The sequence below is a fragment of the Oryzias latipes genome, chromosome 5 (genome assembly GCF_053564925.1).
Source record: "Oryzias latipes strain Hd-rR chromosome 5, Olatipes_Hd-rR_3.1".
NCBI lineage: Eukaryota > Metazoa > Chordata > Actinopteri > Beloniformes > Adrianichthyidae > Oryzias > Oryzias latipes.
The window spans coordinates 3623068-3636252 of record NC_136241.1 but is presented as its reverse complement, the minus strand read 5'-3'; the positions used below and the strand labels follow the sequence as shown (position 1 = coordinate 3636252).

At 48.0% G+C, this 13185-nt stretch overlaps 1 protein-coding gene across 1 annotated transcript; it reads right to left on the bottom strand.

Annotated features, from left to right (window-relative positions):
- Positions 1 to 754: 754 nt before the first annotated feature.
- usp49 (ubiquitin specific peptidase 49) lies at positions 755 to 11469 on the bottom strand. Its single transcript, XM_023954720.2, has 7 exons — positions 11040 to 11469; positions 6243 to 6351; positions 4696 to 6167; positions 4036 to 4243; positions 2766 to 2874; positions 2482 to 2687; positions 755 to 2403 (listed from the first exon to the last, which is right to left on the bottom strand). The coding sequence occupies exons 3-7, from the start codon at positions 6100 to 6102 to the stop codon at positions 2300 to 2302; spliced, it is 2034 nt and encodes a 677-aa protein (XP_023810488.1). The 5' UTR covers positions 6103 to 6167; positions 6243 to 6351; positions 11040 to 11469; the 3' UTR covers positions 755 to 2299.
- Between the last annotated feature and the right edge of the window lie 1716 nt (positions 11470 to 13185).

Below are 13185 nucleotides of genomic sequence, written 5' to 3'. Positions count from 1 at the left end.
CATTCACTCCCCATGTATACTTGGTGATGGTAGAGGCGTGGCTGCCAGTTGGCGCCCATGGTCCCTCTGACCATCACCGTGATCATTCATGCACATTCATGCTGGTAGGCAGTAGCGTTGAGGGTCTTGCCCAAGGGCCCTCACTGGGTGGTGTTAACTGCTCACCAATTAAATTGCTTGCTCATCCCCCCCGGGAATTGAACCCTGGTTTCCTGCATGTCAGTCCTCCCAACGTTAGAGACACGCTAACGCTGGGAGTGGGGTCATCAAGACCCCACAAGATAACACAAGGCTTAAGAAATGGTTTGGAGGATCCAAAATCTATGAAAATCAACAGATTATCTCTGATTAGTAAATGTATTCATTAAAATGTTACAACAGTTTTTTTTTACATAAATCTGCTGCTTTTCTAAGATGAGCAGCTCCACAACTTGAAAGCTGTGGGGGTTTTTGTCACTAAAGCTTGAGTTTTTTCTGGGACAAATAGAAACACATTTGTCAAATGGATCTGACCCATAGAATCGTGACAGCAGAGTAAAAAGTGCTGGGTCATGAAAACGGTCAGGAGAGATTACTCACTTTTAATGCTCTTTTATCAGCAGCATCGCTCTGCTCCAGATTAAATTTACATTAGAGGAGCTACAGGGAGAGCAGGTTTCAAACCAGCATCTGGTAATCCAGTGGATTATTTCATCCATCAACACAAACATGCTCCTTAAACAAATGAACTAAAAAAAAAAAGAGAAGAGATTCCTGTGTGGATATTTGTTGTTTTTATTATTAATCGCCAGGCAAAACCCGTACGAACAATACATTTATGACATGTATTCTTACAGTACAAGACACAAATCAAAGGGAACAGAGCCAGTGGCAAGGCCACAAATGACCTCCATAAAGTGAGACATTCATCGTCATTAGATTGTTCCAACTTTCACAGAGTTCACAAATGCCGTTTGCATTTGACTCGTATCAAACACGACGGTTTTTTGATCAGCTAGCAAATTCTAAAGACCTCGATAGAAACAGCAGAGTAGAAAAAACATCAGAATAAGCAGAAGAATTCCTGATTTTATCTCCATTTCCTGTCAAATGAAAAATCCACAATATATTGCTTTTGGGTGCTCGACTAAAGGTAAAAAAAAAAAAGTAGAAGAAGAAGAAAACAACATTCTTCAGGATCGGCTTCTGCTCTTTCACTCTTCATCTTCTGCAGGCGTCTGATCCCTGCTCAGAGCGGTCTGGACGCTTAACCACAGGAGGAGCTGCCATTTGAATGAAACGCGTGAGCTGAACGTAACAGCAGGACCGGAGCGGCAGCTCCTCCACCAAAGTGCAGCTTTTTTTCAACACCAGTGTGTCTGAACCTCCAACCTTTTCACAGGAAACCAAGAGAAGAAAAACCACAAAAAGACCCAGAAGCTCTTCGGTTCCAGGAGTCTGGAGCAGAAGACACAGTATCCAGTCACAGCAGAACATCTGAGCAAAGAACCGTCGACTGTACGTGAGAACTGGACTGAGGGACCCCTCCCACCAAACAGGATCCCATAGACTTCTATGGAGAAATCCACATTCTATTGGTTGGAATAACCATTCTTGATTTTCTTTTGCTAATTCTTTTTTCCTGATATTTTGCCGCAGAGCAAGTTATAATCAGACGCCTCAGCAGTAAAAGTAGGTGGTCTTTCAAGTGGTAGGGGTGTGGAATTCCAACAAGCTCCCTCCTGATTGGCCAGAGGGGTTGCCGTAGAAACAATGAGCCAATGAGACCAGCTTAGACCCGTCGGGGCTTACCGATGACATCTGGCTCCAACATGGCGCCATCCGCGACTGAAGCGACTTCATGTGGTCGGAGTTGTTTTCTAAGGGTCGCGCTCACCCGGTCCAGTTCTCAGATACAGTCAACGACACGAGGAAGAGGAGGAACCGCCTCCACTCGTGACGCTTCTCCAGAGTGGAAAGAGCCAATCAGGTGGCATCATCATTCAGATCTGAGTTTAGAGATTAGAGTCCAGTACCTCTCTGACGTTTGGAGCCGTGTCAGGAACAGCTTCTTGACGGGGAGCGCCGGGTTCGGCCGTGCGGGGCAGAACCCGCCCCCGCCGTCTTCAGGCCGAACACCTGAGACCAGAGGCCTCGTTTCTGAAAAGCCTTTCAGCATCTGCTTCACAAATAAAGATGAGAAACAGCTGGAACCGTTGTGGCTTCTGCTGCTGGAAAGTTCCTGACTGGTGGCTTCTGAGAACCGAACGTTTTGCAGCGGAAAACGCAGCCCTCAGGTTGCCGTGGCAGCCAGAGGCACCTAGGCAGACCTCTGTGTGTAGAAGAGGATGTAGGCCTGAGTGTTGCACACTTCCTCCACGCTGCAGACCCTCATCTCCGAGTCGTTGCAGTGGACCCAGAACCCTGAGGACGGCAGAGCACAGACGTGAGCGCACAGCGGGGGCCCGCGGCGTTCCCACACGGAGCCGGACTCTTCCTCACCCCCCTCGGTGTTGAAGCAGTATGCGGTGTAGTGCCCTGAGCCGAAGCCTTTGCCGTGATGCATGACCACAGCAGACAGGTCGTAGACGTAGCCCCCCCTGTGGACAGAGTGACCCGAGTCTGTGCAGCAGTACGGTTGGATCTTCAGAACCTGGTCAAAGGCCACATGGACGCCGATTTTCTCCCTGTGGTTCCGCCCAGACCATCTGCCGTGCAACAAAGGCCAGTTAGCGTGAGGATAACGCTGTGGGCGTCACCGGTGGTCGACGTGTCAAGAAACTCACCGAAAGCGTTTAAGGTGCAGCCGTAGAACCTGAGGTAAACGGTAGATCAGAAGCTGCTTACAGGCTTCTGACAGAACTAAGGGTTTGTGGGAGGATTTCCTTCTTCTTCCTGCAACACACACACACACACACACACACACACACACGCGCACAGACAGGTCAAGACTTTCCATAGATGATCCATCAGATGACATCATCCTTCACTTCAGGAGAGCAGCGGCTCCGTAAATCGTGTGTGGATAGTTTCACCTGCTTTCATTCCTAAACACATTCTAGTGATGGACGGAACATTAAAAACCCGGAAGTGCTAGAATTAACTTGACATATCTGCTGCAATATTACAAGATTTCTGTCTTCCAAACATTAAACTGCTCTCACCTGAAAAACCCAGAACATGCTGGAAACAAACGGATGTTTGCAGACAAACATAAATTCTTAAATGATTCCCTCTGCTTCATCCCCTTACAGTACTGGGCTTGTTTTTCTACGATACTTCATGTCTGTCTGCAAAAAGGGGATAAAGTGTGTAGAGAGGAGCTTTACGCCCTTAAAACAAATAGAATTACTGTGAAAAATTAAAGCTGTCGTTTCCATGCACTTCGTTGTGCATGGAAACGGTTCATTCCGATCGTGGGTTTTACGTCATGCATAGAAGGTGCTTCGCTCCAGAGAAAGCTGTGGAGCGCAAACGGGACCGCCCTCTGCGGTCCGCCCTCGCCACGCGGGCTCCCCGCCCCTCCCGTGCCTCCTTGGAGAAGGAGGCACGGGAGGGGGACCGGGTAGGAGCGCTCCGTGCCTCCTGACGTCTGGAACCTGCGCGGTGCGGGCGCGGCTGCCGGTGGGCCGACATAACCGTGCAGAGCAGCCGGACTTACAGCTCTGTGTTTGGGGGGAGGGGAGGATGCTTTGTCTTCGGACTGCGAACCGTCCCGCAGCTTTAGGTGAACGAGCTGCCGGACTCAGGAGAACCGGGTCTCCCGGTAGAACTGTGTCTTTGAGCAGAGCTCGGACCGCCAGCTCACGGCGGCTTTGGGCCCAGGATGCAGATTGCAGCATTTCCCGCATGGATTTTATGTTCATCAAAGGCTAAATGTTGTTAGCGTGTGTTAGCCCTCTCCTGACACGTTTGTTATAATCGGAAAACGTTTTTCTGGCCCCATGCACACGGCTGAATTCTAAACACTTTGCACGTGGAGCCGCGGCTACCGTCTGTCTGTTACATGTCAAACTCTCAACACTTTCCCGGTCAAAGGTCATTTTGTGCACTGACTGTTGCAGTGGTTGCAGGCGTAGATGCGTCCCTCCAGAGCCTCCATCTCCGTGAACTTGGACAGCATCTCTGTGAGGGTGCAGCTGCGGTGGAAGGCCGTGGAGGCGGAGCCTTTGTCTGCGCTGTGGTAGCGCTCCGGGAACTCCAAGGACAGATCCCAGAACGGCTCCACCGTGTTGGACTTGTGCTTACAGGACAGACAAGTCACCTGGAGGAAGAACGCAAACGGGTGAGTTCTCCAAAGAGGGTGAGAAGGCTTCTCACTCTGAGGTTTCTGACACCTTCTTGTGGCATTTTTCAGGGGATTGAGGACAAATATTTAAAAGATTAATCTCAACGTTGCATTACTGAGGATTTCTTTATTTATATTTATTTCGTTATCTAGGAGTTGAGAGGAGCTGTAAACTAGCAGCAGAGTGTGTAAACAGAGAGCTCTCAGTTATGAGCTGCGGAATTGCTTTGTGCCTACAGTCCTGATAAATGTCTGATGAACTCCTGCCGCTCTGCAGAAACTATGTCCTAGAAAACGTCACAGGTTTTTGGCCCAAAACAACAACAATCCTCATTAAAATACAGCTGGGAAGGACTTTACAGCAGATCAAAAGCTGCTGGGAGTGGGAATGTGGTGTGGGACGACCCAAATGGACCCTCAGCGCTCACCTGGCTCAGTAGCTGCCCGTGAAAGATGGTGTTGAGGACTTTGAGCACCTGCTTTGACAGCTTTCTCTTGGTGATGGGGATGACGATGCGGCGCTTGGACCCCTCCGTGTCCAGCTCCTGCTGCACCTTGTCCAGCAGCTCGCACAGGAACTCCTGGGCGTCCTGCTGGTCGTAGCCCCGGAACGCCGGGATGAGGTTCCACACCGAGTGCAGCATGGCGAAGGGAGACACCAGGGACCACCGCCCGGACCACATGACCCTGAAAAGTGTATGCAACTCGTGGCACAGAGACATCTTCTGGCGGGCGGAGCAGCGCGGCTCCTTGGGTTGGACCAACTCCGCCGACTTGGAGGGAGGCGGGGCGCTCTCCTTTTGCCCTATTGGAACATTCCAGCAACCCGTCTTATCCGTGGCTCCTAGAGGGCGTTCCGACAGCAGTGCGTTCCCGCCGCCGACAACAGCCCCCGTCACCGGCGGGGAGTGGTTGGTCTTGGCCAGCAGCTCCTCGGTCTCACACAGGTCCAAAGTGAGAAAGCACTCCCTGAATTTCTGCAGGTGGCTCAGCACCTGCAATATCGAGTTCATGTAGCACGTGTTGCCCAGGTTCCGCAGGCCGGTGACGCCTGGAGCGATTCTCCGCCGGCTCGCCGCGTGCGTGGAGTAATACCTCCTCAGTTTAGCTGCTCTGCCGTTCCGAGGAGCCTTGCGGGACACGGCGAGGAGCGAAGGCTTCTTAGGAGGAGGAGGAGGAGGAGGTAGACGTTCTGGGGGGTCGCGAAACTTGCGAGGAATGAGTGTGACGGTGGACCGCGGCCCCTGAGTTAGAAGCCTGGCACTCTTTCTGGGAGGAGCACTACCGAGTTCTTCCATCAGCCTTCGTTTCACCTCCTTCTTTTGTCTCCTGGCCTCCTCCAGTTTCTCTCTGCGCCGACTCTGCACCTCCTGGTGTTTGCCGATCCACGTCTGAAGCATTTTCCCCAGAAGCGCCTTCCTCCTGTGGCGCACGGCCAGCTGCATGGCCGGCTGCGGCCCGCCTTCCCCGACCCAGGGGGTGCAGTCCCCGCCGGTTGAGGAGCGCAGCGAGCGCCGGCCCGGGACCCGAACCGTGGAGAGCGCCCCCCGGAGGAGTTTGAGGTCCCCCTCTGCATTGTCATTGAGAACATAGTCTCCACAGGCAAAGCAGAAGACGTCCAGCTCCCGCACCTCCATGGCCAGCGGGTGCTGCGACTCCTGGAAATGTTTGAGCGAGTGCTCCTCCATGAAGCGGCCGCAGGCCACGTGGGAGCACTTCAGGCAGGCCCACACCGAGTCTGTCGTGCTGCATTCCACACAGCGCCATTTCTGCGGATTGAGGATGGAATGGTCCTGACCCAGACGCAGGCGTCCCACGTGCTTACAGCGATCCATCTCTCCAGATGCACATGTGGCCTCAGCGGCGGGACCCGCGTCCTGCAGCCGAGCAGCAACTCATTCTGAAGGGAGACGGGACGTGAGAGGAAACAGAGGCGCAGGGAACGGAGAGAGGGACGGGGCCGGAAGATACCAACTGGAAAAGTGGCGGCCTCGACGAGGTTTGGGATGGAGCGCCACCTGCAGCTCTGAGATCAGCAGGGACGGCTCGCTCCACCAGCCATGGCCACCTTCAGCCGGGAAACTCTGCAGCACCGAAACAGACGTGTGATTAATCAAACGGATCATAGTGAAATAATAACTGAAGGCAAAAAAACAGAAGATACAGTCTGGTTTAAAGCACTCAATATTCAGAACTTCCTGCATTTTGGCCAAAACTTTTAGCTTTAGCTCTGGTTTCTCTATCTCCACCTCGTCTGCTGTGACGTGCAGAGGCAGACTGAGGGTCACACACCCCAACAGATCTGCAGAACCGGGACGTGGTGGGACCAAAGCTGGACAGCCTAGAGCAGGGGCCTCAAACTGGCCGCCCGCTGGCTTTTTGCGGCCCCCGCCTTAAAATGGAAGTTCAATGTTAGTGCATCCCCCCCCCCCAGCTTTTAATAAATGACACTTTTTCAGTGTTGTGTGCGGAGCTGACAAACCAACCAATCACAGTGGGGCATATGACTTTTGGGGCCCTGCTCCCGCCCCTTTCTGGTTATATTTTTGTGATGATTGACAGGTGATGTTGGAGCAAAAACAAAAACATACGTCACACACCAGGTGATCTGTGCAGTGTTGCGTCCACCTGGGTGATCTGAAACACCCTTATTGTGAGTCTTGTCTGCACTTATTTGGTGTCACCAACATGAATTTCAATCAGTTTTTTTTTTTATCTGTTCTGATCTCCAGTGAACAGCAGCCGTTCTTTTACAAACCACAGTTTGAAATCAACCATGAAAATATAGGAGTGGATGACCGGCTGCTCTAAAATAAACCAGAGTTTAAATGTGGAAAAAGTCATAAGAAAGAAAATCCAAAAATTGTTACCGAATTTTGTTTCTCCTTTACTGATTTGTGTTTTAAAGAGTAAACTTAAAAAAAAAACAACATTCAACTCAGACTCAAAATTGGGAGCACATCCTCTCTGACTTCTCCACCTTAAATTTCAATAAATCCAGTCCAGATTACTGACAATCATCTTCATCCAGACTGAGGGTCTCAGCTGTTTGGGAGGAAGTGCTGCCAAGTGTCCAGAAGCAATAAGAAGACAAGAGAAGCCGTGTTCAGAAGAACCATTGATGGATTTACAGAGCTGTAGAATTGGAGTCTTATTTAGTGTTTAATAGTTAGAATTCAACAGTGTTAACTGAACTGTGTTAATACGGACATTTAAATTAGAAAACAGCAGATATAGAAGACTAATTAAACATTAATGTATTACTGATTTACTTACTTATTGATTTTTTTTATTTGGGTATTTTATTTTCTTTGAATGAGAGTTTTATCAGTACATTTTGTACAGAGAACAGTTAATAATAAAGTAATAATATGGTATATGTTCCATACAGATTTATTGGCTCTCAGACACTCAGAAGTTGCGTGTGCACTGAAGTTGCGACCCCCCTTCAGCTAGACCGCGCCTTCTGTGGCCCCCAGGTCAATTGAGTTTGAGACCCCTGCCCTAGAGAAAGAGATGGCGAGGAGAAGGCTTCAAAAACGGCAGAGCATCTTAGATAACTCCACCCATCCCCTCCTGGACCAACACAGAAGAACAGCTAGACTAAGACTGAAAAACATCTCTGGTCCTGAAACAGACACTCCTGTTTTGAACTAAAGCTTGTAAATAAACCATGTGACTAGGCCTGCACAATATACCGCAAATTTATCGTTATCGCAATATCCAGCTCTGCAATATGCATATCGCAAAAGACGGCGAATATCGCAATTAATCGCAAACCCAAAATGTGCTAAAACAATCTTCTAGCAGCTTGAAGCATTTAACGAATAAAATAAATCCCTTTATGCTTTGACCAATAGGATGGACGCTTTCCCATTGTTGACCAATCAGATGGAGGCCTATTATGTTAGAGTCATTTGGAGTATAATTTTTAAACTGTTGCAATGAAACTGGAATGATGTTTTTGTTTATTTTTCTATTTGTTTATTTACTGCAAATTATATCGTTATCGCAATATTGATCACTAATATTGCAAGTGTTTCTCATATCGTGCAGCCCTAGTTCATACTAGGTCACGTTTAAGTTGTGGGCCTCTATCTTTTTTCTTCATTGTTCATTTATGTTTTGGCCACAGCTATAGGTCTTTAATTTTTCTCCTTTTTGAAAAAGACTTGGATTTTAAGTTATGTTGATTTATTTAATAACACTTGCAGTAAAATGGAAATGTAGGAGACACCAACCTATTTTATTCCTGGGCATCTATATAATTTTTTTGTAATCATTCATCATAGTTTTGGCAAGTTCTATGGTAAATATATTTTCTTCTTTTTGAATAAAACTTGCGCGTTAATTTAAGTTGTGTTGAATTATTTGAATAAAACTCACACTGAAACCAAAATGTATTGGTATTTTTGCTTTTCTATTTTTCCATTTATCGCAAGTCATACCGTCATCGCAGTTTCAAACACTGATATCGCATATCGCAGATTTTTCTAATATCGTGCAGGCCTACATGTGACTAAAGATCTATTCAGTCATTGGTCGGGAATTACGAGGGCGGGTAAAAGCAATCCTTGTCAGGATAGTCCCATTTTCTGACCAATTGTGAATGTGGCTGCATGGTGGTGCAGTGGTTAGCGCTCTTGCCTCACAGCAAGAAGGTTCAAGTCCCGGCTGGAGGACCTGGACCAGAACATCATTTCCATGTGGAGTTAGCATGTTCTCCCCGTGTATCCGTGGGTTTTCTCCGGGGACTCTGGCTTCAAAGAACATGCTTCATAGGTTCATGGGTGACTCTAAATTGCCCCTAGGTGTGAGTGTCCATGGGTGTGATTGTGACCCTGTTACAGACTGCCGACCTGTCCAGGGCGTCCCCTGCCTTCGCCCGCAAGTGGCCGGGATAGGCTCCAGCAGCCCCGTCACCCAGAAGAGGGAAGAAACGGAAGAAGATGAATGAAATTTGAAGGTTTGGTGCGGTGGAGGCGGGCTGCAAGGCGGTTACTGCAGCAGCAAGGACGAAGAAGGTAGGCTGATAAGTGTTCATGACACAGCTTGAGGAGCAAGTGGATCACTTTAAAAGTTGTATGACGCTGCATTCATCCGACTGAATGTTGGTGAGTCGCCGGGTCTCACTGTCATGGTTGCTTCCGTCCTGCATCCCACTCAGAGCGAAGCAGGGCTCAGTCTAACTGCACACGGGTCAGAATGTGGTTATAGGTCCCGCACCAGGGTCCACTTGGGTGTTTTCATACTGGAAATTTGTTCTGGATGAACAAAACTCTGGTTCTATCCGAGTGAACCACAGGTGTCTAGTCTGAATACACACTAAGACTCCCGTTAGAGTCCGTCTTGATCAGCTTTTCATCTATTCTAAAAACGTTCCCAGTGGTTCTCTTCATTATGATGATGCTGTTTTTAGCTATAATTTTTAAAAAAAAAAACCTGTGTCGCTTCCTAGGACATAGTTTCTGCAGAGCGACAGGAGTTCATTAAAAAATTCACCTCTGAGTTGTGGCCGGTACTTTAGGCGGTGAGGAGGCCTGTCCTCATTTGTTTACAGCCCCTCACAACAATGAAAATGGCGAGCAGTTTTGGAGCTCTTCATCCGTCCAGTTTAGATCCAGATTCCAGCTCAGACGAGGAAAACCAAGCCGCTCATGGATCCGTTTGTCTGCATCAGAATGGAGCAGAGAGGAAGCTCGTGGCTCACTGTGGAACCTACGATCGGTTTCCGCCTACAGGCGGTTTGTGTGTGCAACGTGTTGATTTTAGAAAAAAACAACAACTCAGAAATGCAATTTTCAGCTAATGTCTTAACATGCATGTCCTCCGTCATGAGAACATGCTAAAAACACCCAAAGCCCCATTGTAGTGAGCGCCACAGAAGCTCTTTCCTTCCTGTTCTCATAAAATTGTTGAATGAAACTTCACCAAACCTCCTGACAGCATTGATTTCCTTTGTTACTTTGCAGGCCTCTCTAACACTTTCTGCTTTGTTACATGTTGAAGTTGGGTGATGGGACTTCTGTTGTTTCCTCTGGTTTAAATAAAGTTTTCTGCTTCTTCTGCCACGTGTTTGTTTGTTCTAGAGCCTCGGGGGACACTTTTACAAAACCAACTCAGCTCGCAGCAGAAGTGTCTTCATGTTCGCACAAAGACGTCCGGACTATTAAACTGTTCTGATCCGCGCAGGGCAGAGCTGGGTCTCCCGGCACGGCACGGCACGGCCCGGGAAGTCCCGGGTCGGTGCAACTGGTTCCTATCAGGCTGCTCAGCCCAAACGGCGGTGCCGCGCTGTGAATCGGTTCCAGCTGCTGAGCTTTGATGTGCCGGAACCGCGTGGGCTGTCCACGCGGAGGTTTGTTCCGCGGCACGCGCGGACCTCCTGCGCCGTCCCCGCGTCCGGTCAGAACAAAGAGCGGAGCCGGCGCCGTTCTCCGGGAACCTCCGACAACTTTGTTGGGCTGAAGCAGCCCGGCGAGCCGCAGGTTTAGCCGGCGGCGCGATGCGTTAGCTCCGGCGCGTGCGCTTCAGGCTAGCAGCGCTAGCATCCCCTCCGAAAAGGACTTCGGGGCGCGCGGCTGCTGGCGCGGATCGGTCCGCCTCGGTCTTCTTAGCTGGAACTAGTACTAGCACTAGCCGAAGTGCTAACGGCTCACCGAGGACAATCCAAGTTAACGGAACGCTTGTTGTCGGTCGCTAACGTTAACTACGCGCTTAGCTCGCCAGCGAACAGCCGCCAATCGGCTACAAACTCCCCGATGACACTCACCGCGGGGAACGGCCGACCGGAGCGCTTCTGCGGCGGGCCTTCGCGGAATCGATCACTTCATCGGGGTGATCCGGTCGCGGGGGAGCGGCTCCCGTCGCCAGCATCCATCTATCCGGTGCGCTCGGCGCTGCGGCTTGTTGTCCTCCTCGCAGATTGAACAACCCAACCCTCGGTGCGAGCCCGAACCCCGCCGCTCTCATTGGACCGGGGCTGAGCGCCAGCCGGGCTCCCATTGGCCGAGCGGCCGAACAACAGGCAGCAGGACGGAGCGTCCACCCACCGAGCCCACATGGAACAATACCCGAGGCCGGACAGCCCCGCCGTGACCCAGCCTCTGACCCCCCCACTTTAACCTTTGCTTTAGAAAAAACAGAATCACCAAAAGACCCGATGAACGCGCGGGGGCCACGCGCGGATGACTTCTGCATCCACACAAATCCTTTTTGTCACATTTAAAGCACATTTTCCCTAAATGATGCATACATTCAACTGTGTTCAGTACACCGGGAACTTTAAATGAGAATTTAGATTTCTATATTCAAAGGGATTTAGTATGGAAGCATTTCTGTAGCGTAATTAAAGATAAAAGTCAAAACCAGAAATGCTTTTTCATTTTCTTCTTCAACACCGCTTATTCTGTCACTTAATTAAAATGATAAAGAAAATGGTTTTTGACATTTTATTTTCCAAAAGTTCTCTGGTAAATGTGTAGCAAAATTCATTTAGAAATGTCTAATTTGACAATTAAAATGGATGAACAGAAATGCTTTTTCATTTTCTTCCTCAACACAGTTCATTCTGACATAATTAAGGCGAAAATGCAAAGATGGGATTGCATTTTCATTTTCACATCCATTCTTTCCATAAGTGTTGCATAATTTAATTCCAGTCAGCATTTCCAGGAGGGACTAAGGAAACAGGTTTCCCATGAGATGTTTACTTTGCTGTTTACTCTGACTCTTATTGTCAGAGGTTAAAGTTGAAATATTCACACCAAACATAAAACTGTGCATAAGTGAATGACTAAAGCTCTGTGCTTACCAGCTGTGGTGCAAATTCAGCTGAGTACAACTGTTCAAAAGAGACTTTCATGAGCTATGATGGAGTTCAACCCATAGACAGTCTGGAGGTCCAGCTCTTCACACTCCTGTACCTCCGCCTCGAGGGGAGGAGGGTGAACGGACCTTGTTGCGGGTCAGTGGGGTTCTAGATGATGGATATGTACATTTGAACAAAAATAAAAATACTTACACTCGTTTTATTGACACCTGTTTTCCATAAAGAAAAATCATGATTGAAATGCGATGTTTTAGTAGTCTAGAAAATTCAAGAGAAACCTCCAACAAATGAAATATTTAGCACAGCATCAGTGGTAAACTTGCATGGTTTAGTGCTGGGCTTTTTATTTAATCTCAATAAAACAGTGCAAACCACAGTTTTCAATAAATATCTATGTGTATATGTGGAGAAATTTGATAGTTAAAGAAAAAAAAACAATATATTTTGCATTTTTATAAGTTTTCATCAGTCTGTTCATGTTCAATAGGAATACATGGCTTAATACATTAAAATGATTACATTTTGTTATCAAATTTAGAAAAAGTAACTAAAAAGTAAAAGCATTTCTTAACATCGATCAAGATTTAAATCAAATTTCTCCTGTTATTTAAGCCATTTTTAAAACTAATACTTACTATTTAGTTATATTTCAGACTCTCCTTTGTTTGTCTTCATGGCGTTTTGTTCCATGTGGTGTTTTTTCTGTCCATTCCAGGCTAAGGATCACAAAGGTTTGAATCCCGTCTTCCTCATATCGTTTCACCTCACAGGTATTAAGGCGGAACATGAACGCCATCCATCTGAATCTATTTCTTGGGATGAACGACTCTCCCTGTGAGCGATGCCACATCGCTGAACCTCTCACATAACTTTTTATTGTTTCTAATTTTTTTATTTTAACCTCTAACATAACTGTCACTGCGCTAAACTGAGGCTCATCTGCATGACTTTGTTTGGTGTTGGGAGTGTTGCAAAGGGAATAGTAGCTTTTTGGTTTTAAAACAATAAATGTGGTCAGTTATCATGCATCATTGACATTTATCAAGTATGAGACTGGCTTGTGCTTTATAGTCCTTCAAATCCTTGA